The sequence below is a fragment of the Chelonia mydas genome, chromosome 1 (assembly GCF_015237465.2).
Source record: "Chelonia mydas isolate rCheMyd1 chromosome 1, rCheMyd1.pri.v2, whole genome shotgun sequence".
Taxonomy (NCBI): Eukaryota; Metazoa; Chordata; order Testudines; family Cheloniidae; genus Chelonia; species Chelonia mydas.
In genome coordinates this window covers 118,276,589-118,293,989 of record NC_057849.1, presented here as the reverse complement: position 1 = coordinate 118,293,989, position 17,401 = coordinate 118,276,589, and the positions used below count along the sequence as shown (strand labels likewise).

Genomic DNA, 17,401 nt, shown 5'->3' with positions numbered 1-17,401 from the left:
GAGGGATCACCAATGATGATGAGGCTGGCATGGTTTTTAAAAGGAGGCACTTTTTCATGGTGTTACATATTTCTCCCGTATTACACAAGCGTGAATGGGCTAGAGAAAATACGCTGCACAATTATGAACAGGAAGTTCTCATACTCCAGGCAAACAATCAGGAGTATCGAGTAATTTGTTTTTATACAAATGAAAAGACATTCAAAGTACTCAGGTATTAGAAACTATGTGGGAGGACTATAAACCTTTTAAATAAACCAATTCAACAGACCGCCTTCAGAAATCAAGCAATCAAGCAGTAAGTGTAACCTCATTACAGTAGGATGTATTCAGGCTATTATAAGTTATTCGTCTGTTTTCAACTATTAATGGAATTTACAACTATTCAAAAAATTTCTTTTGAGTTGCTGAGATGTTGAACTTCTTTTAAAATCTGCCTTGAACAAGAACAATTAAGAAGGACTGAAGACTTTGAAAAATAACGGTGAAGAGCAATGAAGAGCACACTTGGAAAGTTTGAACACATAAATCAAAGGCTTTGTATGACCACCATTTTAAGGTGCTAAGGGCCAGATTTAAAAAGACATTTAGGTGTCTAAAGATATAGATAGGCACCTAGTGGGATGTTCAAAAGTACCTAAGCAGATTGGGTGCCTAACTAATAAAGCAAACGTGGTACTGAACTTCAAAAAAGGAAAACAGAGTAATCCTGGGAACTAGTATTAGGTAAGTCTAACTTCAAACGTTAGTAAAATAATGGAACAAATATTAACCCCCTAACACATAAGAGACACATGTGATCCATTCTTCATGAGGTAGCAAACAATTTCAGAATGAAAGGGTTAGGAAAAAATGTAAATATCTAGGGCCAGATTTTCAAAGGTATACAGGCACCTAAAGATGCAGATAAGCACTTTTAAAAATCCCACTAGGTGCCTAGGAAATCAACAGGAGCTTAGGCCTTTAAAATCTAGTCTCTAGAGATTAATGGAACAATGCATTCATAGGACACAGCTCTGCAATCCTCACTCATGTTGATGAGTACTTACTCATGCAAGTAATCCCACTGGTTTAAACAGGAGCATTTGTCTAAGTGCTCATCAGTATGAGTGAGGGTTGCAAAGATGGGATCTGAATAAGCAGCACATATAGCACCAGACTATCAACTACTGTAAAATGCCAGATTACACCAGACAAGGATCTGGCCCATGAGAAAAACAATGATAACCGGCAAACTTGGTTTTTTATTATTTATTTAATTAATTATTTAAATAGAGTTAAAATAAATAGTGGATGTATGGAATAAACTACATGCAGTATGTCTGGCATTTAGTAACATATTTGACACTGGCTCACAAATTTTTATTTGCAAAATTAATTCAAATTTTCTTGGCTATGATAAGCACTGTCATATACACTGAAAACTGACTGAACACCTGCAAACAAAGAGTAACAATACTCAACGATGTGTCAAGTTGTGGGAATGCACCCAAAGAAATCCTGTAGGTATCAGTGTAAGGACCAGTTTTATATAACGTCTTTATTAACTGTATGAATATCAGAGGTTCTCCTACGCGTCCATCCATTCTGAGACACAAAGAGGTTTGCAAAAAATAAATAAATGGTAAAGCCAATGGTGTCATAAAAAGGGGACTCTGCAGCATGTTCCACCTCATGCCACCTAGAAGAATCTCCTTTGTGGGACTCAGGTGGCCAAGGCTCTGCAGATCTGGGTAAGGCATGGCCAGGATGGGCCAAGGTGATAGCCACTCTCCTCAGATTCATCCTTCTTTCAACCTGCAGGGAATTAGTAACAGAAGAGGCTAATGGGATCTCATGTTCATTTACCCTCTGCAAATTGGAATACTGGGGAGTTCAGCATATATAACATATAACGGCAGGGAGCCAATCATGACGTGGCTTCTGAAGAAGCTGTGCTTCTACAAGGATGTTGAGAAACCTGGGCAGTACTGCAGTATCATGCTACTTCTGTACCAGCCAGATGTAGACAAACTGGATGGAATTGACATAAGAGCAACAAAAGATGAGTACTGATTTATGAGGAAAGATTAGAAGAGCAACATACAAATAGCTTGACTTAATGATGACTGAGGAGTAAACATAATAAATATTGGGAGGGTCTAAGTAAACACCCAGGATGTAGAGAAATTTGCTTAAGACTGATACCAAGGGACATAACTAGTATAAATAGATAAAAATCAAGAAAACAATCTCATCCTGATGCTGAGATTAGCTAGTTTGTGGAATAGTCTCCCAATGAAAATGGTGGAACATTGCAACATTTGAAACTAGACTGGACAAACCTCCAGAAAATATACTGCAGGGACCTTTCTGTAGTGGCAGGGGAATGGACTAAATGACCCAACAGGTCAGATCCATCTCTAATCTTTATGATTTTATGACTTGAATCAAATAATTTGTTCCCCACTTCTTTACCTTCAGTTTCCTCTTTGTCACTAGGCAGTGAATTCTTTTCTTTGTTTTTTACTTCCTTCCTGGAGGTAAATAGAAGATCATCAGAGTCTGAAGTCTTCTCCCTGGGATGCGTTTTGCTCTCTACTTTCCCTTTTTTTTTCTTTTTTCCCCCATCTTCTTTCAATTTTTTCCCCTTTTCTTCTTCTTCTTCTGGAGATGAGTTCTGGATAGATTTCTCAGCCTGTACATTTGGGCTAGAAATCAGAAGAGAAGATTCACTGATATACATCTGTGTGTGTAAATGTGGTATATCATGCTATTTCAAAACATTCATCTTTATTTTATTATTTTAACACTTTGTATGTCATCTTTCCCCACCTCCTACCTGTCACAGTGTCACAGATAAGAAAAAGACTCACTGTGCTGACAGTAGTCTTGTGAAGTGGCCAGAGTTCAAATGTTTTCTGACTCAATCTAACTTATCAGAAGCAACAAAAGAATTAATAAAGGCCAGCCCACACCAGAGCCATGGAAGCTTCCTATAGATTTTGCAACTATGCAGTACAGTAGCTGTCTCATGCCTATCATATGAGAGTATTCTTCCAAGAAAGATCCTCTGGTCTCTGAGAATTTCAATTCTAAAAAAATTCCACCAGGAATTCACATCATACTGTAGATACTCTCTTTACAACCTATCAAAGAGGCTCCTAAAGTTGGCCAATGCAATCAAGCAATATAAAGGAAAAAACTCCTTTAACTAAACTCAGTGCTCCCGGCGCTTTAGTTTTGATATGGATAATTACACTTTGGGTAGGATTGTCTTATCACAATTATTTTATTATGTATTTCCATTGTGATAGTGCCTAAGGAGTTCAAACAGGAATCAGATACTAGTGTTCAGATACTACAAGGATGAGGGTCAGATAAGTACCTGAATAGATTATACATTGATGAGGACCTCAGTGTGCTATATGCTGTACAAGCAAACAACACAAAGACAGTCCCTGCCCCAGACAACCCAAAATCTAAGATTTAGACAAAATGATACAATACAATTCTTGAATGGCCGTTGAACACATGCACTGCATTGTTCACCTTGATGCCAGGGGCTATAATAGAAACGTTGACACAATCTTTATTCAAGCAGTGAAGATGGAACAGCCAGCAATAGTACTGATTAATGTGCAGCTAATGAAACACAACTGTCTAATGATTTTTAATGCACAGTTTTTCATAAAAGAGGAAAACACTCATTAGATACTGTGTGCTAGACTACAAAAAGCGATGAACATAAAGTAATGTCATGGACAGTGTTGAATCTTTATGATTCAATCATTGAATTAAGTTAGTCAATGCCTGGCAGAGGACAGGATGCATATCTACATGACATAAAAGTAAAGTGTTAAATAAGATGGGAGAAACTGTTACACTTCCATGAGAACATTATTCCATTTACAAATATCTTAATGGAAAACAATAAAATACTGTAGCTGAGAGTGTTACTCACAAAAGGGGAAAATTCTGCACTAATAACTGTGTTCTTCTGAGGCCACCGTCTCCCATCCTAGAAAACACAATTCTATGGAGATGTCAAGCTCCAGCTATCAAAGAGGCAGTGTTTCCTAGTGGATAGAGCACTAGGGACTAGGGCTCAGAAAACCTGGGTTCAATGCCCTGTTCTGCTATTCATCTGCTGGGTGACCTGGACAAGTTTCCTCACTGCTATATGCCTCATTTTCCACATCTGTAAAATGGGGTTATGATACTGCTCTCTTTTGTAAATCACTTTGAGATCTACTGATGAAAAGCGCTGTATTAAGAGCTAGGTATTACATTACCAAGAAAAAGGAGGAAAAAACACAACCACAAGAGACAGATCTAGCCAGGCTCCAACCTGTTCATAAAACAGACTAAAAATGCAGCAGAATTATGAATATGTATATAAAAATATAGATTATTTAGGAGGGATGGACAGATGGGTAGCATGAAAGAAGAGGAAAGACTACAACAAATATTATTGCCAGCACATAATTTTCTCTTCTCTTCCCATCCTCATCTAAAAAGCAAAATTCAATACAGCAAAGCAAACAGGAGTGGTGAGTAGCAAAAATATGGAGGTGCTTAAGAGTGGTTGTGGCTGGCTGGCTTGATGACTGAGACCAGCCAACTCAGAGTGAATGACTGAGTGGATGTGAAGGAGAGAAGGATGGAATTAATGGTGTTTATGGGGAAAGACAAAACAGAATTCCATAAGAATCTTGAGTGGAATCCATGATCTTCTTCATTTTATCCATGACAAACAACCAGCCTTAAGGGAGGCAGTGTGGCTTAGTAGTTAGGACATTGGACTGGAACTCAGAAGACCTAGATTCTATTCTTGGCTCTGTCGTTGGCCAGCTGGATGACTTTTAGAAAGTCACTTCACCTTTCTGTGCCAGTTTCCCCATCTGTAAATGGGGATAATTATATTATCCTCTTCTGTAAAGTGCTTTGACATCTATGAATGAAAAATGCTATACAAGAGTTAAGTGTTATTGATTACTATAACCATTGACTGTGGCCAATGGGAGCTGCAGGGGCAGCGCCTGTGGGCGGAGGTAGTGTGCAGAGCCACCTAGCCACGCCTCAGCCTAGGAGCAGCAGGAATATGTCGCTTCTTGTGGGGTGCCACCAAGGTGAGCACCGCTCAGATTCAGCACCACGAAATGCCGGTTTCTAGAGTTTTCCGGTTTATACAGTGCTGGAAAACACAGCTTTTACTGTACCATATTCTTTATCAGCAACGTCACAGTGGCTTTGACCAGAGAGGAGATAAAGATGGAATCTTTGGGTTCTAGAACCCTATTTAATATGAGGGATTGCTAAGTGAGTCTTTTCTTTGGGTGTTTCCCACTCCACCCTAAATAACTTCTTCAAAGGAGAAACGAAGGGGGTTGACAAAGTCTGTTCTGGTTTTGGGTGGGAAGTATTAACGCTTTGATTTATCTGGTTTCTCCTCTTTCTCTGGCTGGATTTTGTTGGGGGTCACCACTTTCCCCCAAACATATCTGAAACCATAAAAAAGAATGAATCTCTCCTGCTTCATTGATCAGGTTTATTATATTCCATAGGGATTTCATGTTCCCTCTTCTTTGGAGAGGGGAGAGTAGGAGCCACTGCCTCAACGCTTAAAGCCCAGAACAGGGTTTCTACCACACAACACACAGCCTGCTAATGAACTCTGAAATCTATCACTTCTCAGAGATACTTCAAATGGGTTCATGGCTCAGGCTATGTAAAGGCCAAACAGAAACCCAAATTTACCTAAAAGAAAAGGAGTACTTGTGGCACCTTAGAGACTAACAAATTTATTTGAGCATAAGCTTTCATGAGCTACAGCTCACTTCATCGGATTTACCTGGAAACCAATATAAGTTCATGTTCTTTTCAAACCAGCAAACATCAGTCGAGGTCTACATAAGTTCACCCTCTCCAAGCCATTCCCCAGACTTAAGTCCAATAAGACACTGAGTACTCTAAATACATTTCATAATTTGAAGCACAAGTTTATATCACAAAACACATCTTAATATAAAAATCAGCCCCATCACTAGCACTATCTCCAATCCAACTTCCAGCATTTCCTCACTTAGAACTTCCTGTTAAAAAGAACCAAACTAGCACCTCCCACCAGTCCTTCCAAGACTGATACAGTGCAGCTCCATGCCAGTGAACAAAAGCATGAAGTAGACAGTTAACAACTTTCACATCCAAACACTTAGTGGCTCAGACACACTTGGTGATGTGTCCAGGACCACCTGACCTGAATGAACCCTGATCTAGTTTTAAAAGCTACTTGTAATTGTACTAGATATGGAAAATCTAAAGCAATAGTGAATACAAAATATGCTTCTCTGCCCCCCTATATTTTAGAATGCACATAACCAAAAGTTTACATATATCAGCTCAAGCATACTCACAGCAGGCAATCCACCATATGGGCCATTCTTATATAACGGCAGGAACAGGCATACTTTGTTTGGCTGATTTTAATAAGCCCACTTCGTATACAGTGTGTCTGCAATAACACAATCAAATTCATCCAGCTTAGATCAGTGACTTCTAAACCTCAGAAGCAGCAGTTAAGAATAAAGGAACACATACAGAAAACAGACATTTTGGTGCAACCATAAGCAGCATCTGAAAAACCAAGATGACAATTTCCTAATGGTAAGTACAATTTCTTTATAATACACAATGAGAAAAAAGATAAAATTACCATAATAATCTCCAACAAACAAAGGTAACAAAACACACTAAAAATAGTTTTATTTTATCCCATCAAAAACAATCCTTATTCTCCACATTTGCAGTAAGGAGCCTGTGAAAGCCAATAAATAGATTATGGAGAGTAGAGTAATGTTTGATTTAAGGATAAATTATTCTACACTCTTTATCAGTTTGTCCATTATGTTGGCCCACTACCTGGCTCTAAAATTTGATTTGATTTTGGTCAGCTGGGAGGGTGAATGGAACAATGTGCTCTTTAGCCAGGCCAGTTATTTCTGCCTCATCAAAAACAGAATAATAATAATGCCATGGCAAACTTCATATCTTTTCACAGGATACTTACTTTCCTATTGTTGTACTTCAGAACTGTGTAGAGTTTATCATCTGCTTCAACTCTTTTTGGTGTTGCTATGACAACAGCAGGCATATAATAATCATTTCCTGTGTGTGTCCCAGTTCTGGCGAATACATAGTCTCCAACCTGTGTACGAGAAAAGAGTTAGGTTGCAAGAGTTTCATAGCACACCAGTTTTAAATGATGGTTTTACTGTACAAAACAACATGCTAATCCATTCCAATGGCTTAAAATGGAACTCTAGAGGAAAATATAAAGGTACCAATCATGCCATGTGCTGACTACCCTCAACTCCCACTGGATTAGCACCTCACATCAGCATCCTATGGAAATGTCCTACAGAATTTCAGAGGGATCAAGTTAACAGGCTGCTAAAGAAATTATTCCAACCTTTTATTCCTTAGAATTTAATAGAGAATTATATTTTGTTTACATTTTTGAAACACCATATGGAATTCTATAACAGGGATATTAATTTAATTATAATATATAATTGATTTTTTAACCCTATAGAAAGATTATAATTTTCTATTAAATCTTACAGGACACTTCCAGAATTGGACTCTCCACACAGAAGACAGGGACATACTGTTAATATCAGCAGTGGTTCATTACATTATACAGGAAAGATTCAAGTCCCTGGTTTTAATTGTAACCAAGGCAAGGTAGACCATTGCTTTTTGTACCCATCATCCCTGTCTCTACTAAAATAAGCCCGATTTGAAAGAAGAATTGTGATAATAGACAATTAGCTAGCTAACAAATACAGAAATGGAATATGATTTTTTTTTCATTATTGTTCTTTGGGGGTGGTAAAAGGTTGGTTTTTTTGGTTGAATTAAGCACATACTTTGAAAAATGAATGGCTAGAGCCTGCTGTATGTTATAGTGTGAGTAAAAGGCTCTGTTAGGTTCCTATGCTGTGAGTGTAAATTAATTATGTGTATTGTTGGGAAACAGTAAGACCACTTATGCAGAGTGAACTGCCAAAAAATACTATTTTAGAGGGAAAGAGCAAAGATTCTAAACTCTTATCACATATCATATAATAACAAGTGACAAACGTAAGAAATACTGGAAATAGCATGGAACCAAAGGAAATTTCACTATGAATGCAGAATCTTCTTTAACATTTACAAATTTATCCAAAATACAGAAAAGACCAAACTATAACTTATCATCGTGCTCATATGTGAACTGCAGAACAAAGTTAGTGATGCACATATGCTGCCTTCAGAAGTAATAGTTTTTCACCTGCAGTGATGGACAAGGTATAGCACCCCCAACAGGTATAATGAACTTTATTGGTACAATCTGTGTCTCTCCATGGCTGAAGTCAACAAGAGCCTCGGAGGAACTGATACTCTTTATCACAGTTCCTAAGATAAAAGAATGAAAAATACAATATTAAAATTATATTTAGTATGTTTGCCAATATGCAAGAAAGCTAAAAATCCTGTAGGCTGTAACATGTCCCCATATTTTCTGCAGCAGAATCTATAATATTTGCACTAGGCACTGACAGTGTACATTGTACCTTACAAGATACAACAAAAAGAAAGTCACTGCCCTCAAAGAATTTATAATATAAAGCTTGAGTTCTGCAAAATAATTATGCAAAAAAGAAAAAAAAATCAGGAAAACGACCTGGAGGTCATGTAAGAAACACAAAGCAACTATCAAAACCTTTGACAGCCATTCAACACAAAAAGAAAAAGTGGAACCAGCTACAACAACTTCACAACCCACTGAACTTAAACTCCAGGATAAACCATGACACCCCAACATCATCAATATATCCAGAGTACCTTTTACCAGAGCTGAATTATCTCTACTCTCCAAGGAACTAAACTTCTGTCCCACCACAGAATCTGATACAATACTAACACATGGAGAACTTAAAGAATTCTTTCACTGACTCCACCACCCACAACCACCGCCTCCCCACCATGTCATAAGAAAAAAGAATAATCTGACTGGACACCCCACAATAGACGAAACAACACACTTGATCATTACATTGATTGCTTTTGGGAAAAAAACTGACTCTGAAATCCACTACAGTCGCTCCACCACCAAGATGACAGCTGTACAGTCCCTGAAATCCAACCACCAGATAGGGATCAAACCAGCAGACAGAGTGGCGTCACTGTAGTTCTCAGCTGTGATGACTACATCAACAAAACCAACCGACACCACTTACTATAAATAACTCAAAGAAGATCCCACACCTCAATTCACCTAGGAATTAAGGATATCATCAAATCTTTGCCCAAATAACTCCAAAAGAAACTCTACAACCTCATCCCCCACAACTCCTCTTCCCGCCACTTCAGGACCTTCTACATGCTTCCCAAAACATACAAACAAGTGAACCCGGGCAGACCTATCATATCAGGCCATAGCACTCTTATTGAAGGAATATCAGGACTCATAGAAACCATCCTCAAATGACTCACCCACAAAGTGCCAGCTTCCTCCAGGACACAACAACTTCCTCCAGAAACTCTGTAACATTAACCACCTCCCTCAGAACACCACCCTTGCCACCTTAGATGTCACCTCCCTATACACCAACATCCTTCACAATGATGGCACTGATGCCTGCCTCAAATATTTACAAGATAATGGACAACACTCAGATATCCATCCCAAACACATTGCTACACTCATCTATTTCATCCTCCTCAGCCATAGCAATTTTACATTCAGCAACAAACACTTTGTCCAAACCATTGGTACAGCCATGGGTATTAGGATAGTTCCCCAATATTCCAACATCTTCACAGGATACCTTGATGAAGAGTTTCTGAACAAATGCACCACTAAATCAATGATCTATCTGATACACATCTATGATATTTTCATCTTCTGGACAGACGACCTAAACTTCCTCACAGATTTCCATCACAACTTCAACAACTACCACCCACCCATCAATCTCTCTCTAGAACACTCCCGTACCAGCATCAACTTCATGGACACCATGATCACCTTCAACAACAAAACCCTACAAACTACTATATACAAGAAACCCATGGATCGCCATACCTACCTTCACAGGTCCAATAACCACCCCAAACACACCAAAAGATCTGTTATCTATAGTCAGGCCCTCAAATATCACAGAATATGCGCCAAGGAAAATGTCTTGGATACACACTTAACACACTTAAAACCACCTTCACCAAACAAGGACACTCCACCAGCTTCAATACAAAAAAAAACAACCTCTAACCACATACTCCTTGTTGACACTTACCACCCCACACTGGAATCCGTACAGGATATCATGCAACAGTTACAACCCATACTCAATGGGGACCACATCCTTAAAGAAATCTTTCACAAACCCCCTCTTCTGGACTTCAAACAAACCCCCAATCTCACAAAACTCATCATCAGAAGAAAGCTCCCTACAGACTGGTGTTTGGAGGACAAGGGTCAGAGGCAGAAATAGAGAAGACAACATACACTGGGTGACCCACAGAAAGGAAAAGCTTAGAAGATGCATTTAAAAAACAACAACAACATTATTACTATTTTAAAACAATGCGAGTACAGAATAACTACTAAGAAAAGAAAGATTCTAAACTTAGTAGAAGCCATAAGAACCCTTTTACTTTGGACTCTGATTCAGCAAAATACTTAACTATAAGCCTAACATCAACACCGTGAGAAGCACAAATGATTTCAATGGGACTACTCACATGCTTAAAGTTAGGTGCATGCTTAAATACCTTGCTGAATCGGAGCCTTGATGAATGTGCAAATAGTTCATTCCCATTACAAATAAAGTTTGCCTTTTTGTGTGGCTGGTTCAGAGATACTAAAATTATTATTAATTTTACTGAAAAGGTAAATATAATTATTTTTAGAGAAGCAGAATTGCCTAGTGATTAGAACAGGTGACTGGAAGTTAGAACTAAGTTCTACTCATAAAGGTGCTGACTTTCCATGTGACCTTGACAGCAACACTTAGGAAATAAACACAGAAAGGCTCACTTATAAAATGGTGATTATAATACCCACTTTGAGATCCTATAACTATTATAAATTATCTGCATGTGGGTAAAATGATGCAACAGTCTTCTCACTGGGTATAGCGTCTGTCATTTGGGGTCTGGCACATGATGCAAGAGACCCTCATGCATTTATTATTTCATTTAATGAAAGGGTCAAATATTCAAAAGAGTGTGCAATGAGCAGCTAGGCAGGCAGTTACCCAAACTGTGCGCACAACAGCTGTGTGGTTCAAGCTATGGCAGGATTTTCTAAGAACACTTTTGCAAACACATCCATTGTACTCGTCCCTGAAAATCTGGTCCAATATGTGAAAAGTAGCATACCAAATTCTAAAGAGATTCAGTACACTGTTATTACTGTACCAACTGCAATATCTATCTCACGTTTTGAATTATAGCATTCTGAGAAAAAAAGTAAATGAATATCTCAGTAAATTTATACTGTACAGTCTTATTCATGTTAGGGTAGGAAAAAAATCTCTCCACCTTTTAGGCCACTTATCTTTCACTCATTTGATGTTTTACTGAATTAGCATTTGGGTATAGGATAGAGAAACTTTCAACTATGTGACTAGACAAAGAATACACAGCAGCATCAGACCATTCTCAACACTGATTAACGTTACAAAGCTAGATAAATCGCAAAATGATTTTCTGATCCAACTGTAAAATTAAAGAATTCAGCCTGTGATTGTTAAATTGAAAACTTATCAGGCAATCAAAGTACAGAAAAAATAAGCCAAGCTAACAGAAGCAATGAACTTTTCTCCATATTTTATCTGTACATGAAACAGTCCTAACAATAAGTGTCTTTGTGGGAATATCCTTAATTTGTTTTAGTTTTAATTGATTCAGCGTTCATGAATGTGAAGAACTAACAGCACTGGCTGACAAGCTAGATGTAGTGTAAAGAGGCACAGAGCAAATGTCCCCAAAAGGTTTTGCCAATGCACTTCGATCCTCAACACCCCAGCTGTTCAGTTCTTGTGCCTCTCCTGAGAGCAGACTGCCAATGATGTCAAATTACCTGTGAGATGTTCTCTGATGTCAGAAACACCTTCAGCCCCCAACTAAAACCTCTCCAGCGCATCATCAAAGATCTACAACCTATCCTGAAAGATGATCCCTCACTCTCACAGATCTTGAGAGGAAGACCAGTCCTCACTTTCATACAGCCCCATAACCTGGAGCAAATACTCACCAGCAACCACACACCAAAAACGCTAACCCAGGAACCTATCCTTGCAACAAAGCCCGATGCCAACTCTGTCCACACATCTATTCAAGTGACACCATCATAGGACCTAATCACATCAGCCACACCATCAGGGATTCGTTCACCTGCAAATCTACCAATGTGATATATGCCATCATGTGCCAGCAATGCCCCTCTGCCATGTACATTGACCAAACCGGCCAGTCTCTACGCAAAAGAATAAATGGACACAAATCTGACATCAGGAATCATAACATTCAAAAACCAGTAGAAGAACACTTCAACCTCTCTGGTCACTTAAAGGTGGCAATTTTGCAACAGAAAAGCTTCAAAAACAGACTCCAACAAGAAACTGCTGAACTGGAATTAATTTGCAAACTAGATACCATTAACCTGGGCTTGAATAGAGACTGGGAGTGGCTGGGTCATAACACAAATTGAATCTATTTCCCCATATTAAGTATCCTCACACCTTCTTGTCAACTGTCTGAAATGGACCATCTTGATTATCACTACAAAAGTTTTTTTTCTTCCTGCTGATAATAGCTCATCTTAATTAATTAGCCTCAGAGTTGGTATGGCAACTTCCACCTTTTCATGTTCTCTGTATGTATATATATCTTCTTACTATATGTTCTATTCTATGCATCTGATGAAGTGGGCTGTAGCCCACAAAAGCTTATGCTCAAATAAATGTGTTAGTCTCTACGGTGCCACAAGTACTCCTGTTCTTTTTGTCCTAGAATACTTTGTTAATCATACAAAAAAGGCATGTGGATTAGTTGGATTTTTTTCCCCCATACCATATCATTGGACACAAATTCATACTACAAATATTCTGACTTTGAACTCAACAAAACAACAGAAACATCTAGTGAATATTCTGAATATAGCGAATGGCTCAGCCTTTGCTAAATCCTAAATGGAAATAAGCCAGCCTAGAAAGAAAAAGGAATAGATTGACACTGTCTTCCAATTAAAAAAATACACCATTTTATTCCAAAACATTTCCCACCACTTTCTTCTTAAATAAACAGACCTATCAGTAGGATGCCTGCAGAGTTTTCTGTATCTTACTAGAAGCATTATGGTGAGCAAAGATGAAAAATCCAACAATATATACAGTAAAACAAATTAAAACTAAACCAGGTGAAAAAGATTAGGTAAATTTTACTCTTTATTCAGCAATATTTCTAAAGATTTAAAAAAAACATTTGAAATACACACAAAAACAACTTACCTGGAAAATAAAATCCTGTGATGTCAGATCTTGCAATCACCTTTTGGCCTTTGAGAGTCTCAAACACTTTTCCTTTCTGTCTTTTCTTAGACTGTGCCTTTACATTCTCTTCTGTAAGTTTCTGTAATGGGGAAGATAATGATAACCCAATCAGCATAGGTCTATCGTTTTGAATGAATTAAGCATTCATGTAATTTCATGCTATGGAATAGATGTACAGTATTAATACTGTTGCTAATCAACAATAAACTGGATGATTGTAACTACTGGGAGGCTTCAGTGAATATGGTGAACTATATGATAGAAAGAGCTGGCAACAATGCCCATCATTAAGCCTAACTAGCACTTTGTATTGTAAGATTCTGTTTTCAGCTGCTCACAATACTGCTTATCTTTAATTATCCAGCTGAAACTTTCCATGCTGCTTGTCTGCCTCCAGATGAAGTATTCTGGAAAATCTCAACAAAAAACAGTTCATTTATTTCCAAGAATAAAGTTAGGGAAAAATGACAGTTATTCCCCTGTAACCGAGGTTCTTTGAGATGAGCCTTTTACCTGGGGTTTTTAGAACCCAAAACAGTGGTAATTTAACTGTTTTATTTTAGGAGGTGTTAGGAACAAATTAATGGGAATACAGCAATTTTTGTTTGATAAATGATTAATACAAATAAGCGTGCTTTTATTTAAAACTATAATTTATTAGATATTAAGTATGTATAGGTTTAAGATATTTTAGATATAGTTACTTAGTTTAAGATGGTTTTGAGTAATTGCTAGCTGGATTTTTAGGGGCTTTTGTTTGTTTAGCCAATGGAGAGTTTAGATGATAGGTGTTTTTTTAAGAAAAGGTTTTGTGGACTGCTTTGAGATATTTATTTTTATTTAATTTTTATAGTTAATTTTAATAAAATATATAATTTATAGTGATTTAGTGGGTCAATATAATAATTTTATTCGGTTATTATTTTTATAAATTATTATTTTAAAATATTTTCAGTACTTTTAGTTATAATACATTCGGGATGTTTAAAATTAAGATTTTTTATATATATATTTTTTTATTTTAATAAACTGCAAATATGCAGCTATTTGACCTTGTTTTAAAAAGGCTGAAGTTTATTTCTAGCTATGTGATGTTTGGTTTTTATCTAGCAATGGCTGCACATACAAAATGGCTGACTGCAGTACTGTCAAGTTCTGGGGTACATGCAGAAATGTCAAATTCAGGGGCAACACTCCCCTCCTTGCAGATTGTATATTTTTAATATTAAGATCTGCACACACACATACACAACAAGTTCAGTGGATTACTTGCCAGCCATCCCAAGGCTGTGCTCTGGGTTAACAGACCAACCAATTTTCCTGCCGCTCTACCCAGCTCAGGGGTGAAGGGCCTAACCTCTACCCATTCTTCTCCTCCTTGGTTACCCTCTTGGGGATCAATCTTCCTTACCGTGGGGGCTATGGGCACCTGCAGCTCTTCTAGTGTTTCAAGCAAGGGACCATACGGGGACTGCCCAGAAGAGTCCAAGGGAAAAGGAAGCTCACAGGTACCATCCTTCTCGTCCTCATAATGAGAAGGATACAAGCAGAGATCCACCTCTGACTCACCCCTCCTTCTTAGGCGATGACTCCCACGAATCACAACCACTATTCCTTTCTGTTCTCTCAACATGGCTCTGAGAGCACAACTTTGTCTCTTACTTTCCCCATGATCTGCCTGGGTCTTATCCTGGGAATCCTTTAGTAAGGCTCAAACAGCAGATTCACTCTCAATTTTTTGTTGTTTTAATCCAGATGCTTTCTGCTCCAGCCTGTTACCCTCTCGCTCACTGCTTCTGCAGGGCCACTATCTGAGCTGCCCTCAGGCTGGATATTTCTTTGTCTTTCTTAATTTTATTTTTTTAACTTTTTATTTCTGCCTTTAATTGCTTTATCACTTCCATCTGCTTACAGAACCGCAAGAACACTCCAGAACTGGTAGAGCTCCCAGGCTTCCAAAAAAAACATTATCATGCTCCTGCACGAAATCTGCCAAGCTGTTATCCAAATCCATTTCCAGCTTTTATTTCTTTCCAGATGTTCCCTGTCTTTCTGACATATCCTTTTACACAACTAGACATTTCAGCCTGAACCCTAAATCAATAACAGAATGTGACCATAAATCAACTCACAGGCTGCGACCCTGTTCCACTGCCCCCCCACCCCCATTGTAAAACAAACAAACCAACCACTTGTATTAATCATTCCCTTCCTCTCTACCACTCCTGGCTATGGCTCACCAAATCTGTTACCCGGGGTTTTCAGAACCCAAAACAGTGGTAACTTAACTGTTTTACTTTAGGCGGTGTTAGGAACAAATTAATGGGAACACAGAAATTTCTGTCTGATAAATGCAACTGCAATTGAATTCAATGGGAGCTGTGCTTTGAATATATAAACATCTATAAAATGCAAAGTACTCTGAAAAATTAAAGACCTTTGGCATCTCAAATTTGGCTCCCAAAATTAGTGGACACTTAACAATTTTGTTCTCAATCAATTTGTGCCTCAATTCCCTATTTGTAAAATGAAGCTAATACCATCATCTTATGTCACAGGGATTGTGAATATGCTTGTGATGCACTAATAGGCTATGATGAGCAGCACCATAAAAAGCTCATAGGGAATGAAAATATTTTGGATGCAGTGCAGGGTTTGAATGGTGTACTGTAAATAAGGTCTCGGGCCCTACACTGAATGAGGAGGATAAAAAGAATTATTGATCAAACTCTCGCTAAGGCGGCATTTCCTGAATTCTGAGTTCTCAATTTTACAATATTAATCTTCTTTTGAGATTAGGGTTTTTATTTTGTGAGGTTTAGGAGTCACCCCCTTTAAGGCAGCTGTTTCCTGGAGAGAAGATGGGGAGTTAGTTTCTCAGTTTCCTCACACCAAGGTCTCTCTCCCCCAAGACAGACAGATTTGGGGGAAAGATGTTACGAGGAATGGCATCTATGAAAAAACCTGGGGATCTCTGGTCCTTGTTCTTCAGGACTTTGGGAGTGTCAATGCTTGATCCAGTCACCCCAAAACCTCACCATCTGCCTGGAGCAGTTCTCCCTTTCCCGCAGGCTCAGCTATCGGTCTGTTTGCTCCTGCATACCCCCACTACTGCCATGAGGGATCACTAGTGTTCTCCTATCTGCTAGCATTCAAATCAAACATTCAGTTTTTTGTCTCCTAAAGAAGTTAGGAAAACAATATTTACAGGCAACAGAAAAAAACAGTTCTCTCGGATATTGGAAATCATGTAATCCAAATCAATTATTTTACAGGTAAATTTTAATAATTGGCAATAAAAATTCATCTACATTTACTACACTAGGGAAGTCTCTCTTGAATTGCTCTGTATACTTCTCTCCATACTTCTAAAGCTAATGCATCTGAACACTAATCATGAGGAAGTGAGAGATTATAAAATATAAATCAAAATCTCTCCTGCCTAATAATTCTTAAAGCACTTATTCATCAGCATATCTGGCAAATAATAATATGCAAGTTCCCTTTTCCAAAGTCACAAAAATATACTGTTTGAAATCAGCATGCTTCTATGTAGGTTCCCACAGATTTACACTGTTTTTATACACTGTATTTATGCACAGAAATATAATACACACATTTCTACAAAATACTGCTGAGAAGGGAGACCATTAGCTTCCTTCTCCATCACATGACCTGATTAGTTTCCGCCCCTCCCCTTATAGCAGTACATTTGGCATTAATGCCAACAGTGCCCTGGAAAACAGTGGTGGTGCAGAAGACAGGCATGATTTTTTGTTGAATTGCTCGCTGAGGGTTTTCCTGTAATTGTTATTAAC

General features: G+C 38.1%; 1 protein-coding gene across 4 annotated transcripts in view; it reads right to left on the bottom strand.

The window, feature by feature from the left end:
* Nucleotides 1-211: 211 nt before the first annotated feature.
* The window catches only part of VWA3B (von Willebrand factor A domain containing 3B), a 108,876-nt gene continuing 91,686 nt past the window's right edge, over nucleotides 212-17,401 (bottom strand). For all 4 annotated transcript variants that reach the window (XM_043537604.1, XM_043537599.1, XM_027825804.3 and 1 more), the window contains 6 exons: nucleotides 13,542-13,662; nucleotides 8,315-8,439; nucleotides 7,049-7,186; nucleotides 6,396-6,493; nucleotides 2,458-2,690; nucleotides 212-1,797 (listed from right to left, as the gene is read on the bottom strand). In XM_043537604.1, coding sequence (XP_043393539.1) covers nucleotides 1,793-1,797; nucleotides 2,458-2,690; nucleotides 6,396-6,493; nucleotides 7,049-7,186; nucleotides 8,315-8,439; nucleotides 13,542-13,662 — 720 coding nt within the window. In that variant the 3' untranslated portion in view covers nucleotides 212-1,792. The remainder of the gene's footprint in view (nucleotides 1,798-2,457; nucleotides 2,691-6,395; nucleotides 6,494-7,048; nucleotides 7,187-8,314; nucleotides 8,440-13,541; nucleotides 13,663-17,401) is intronic.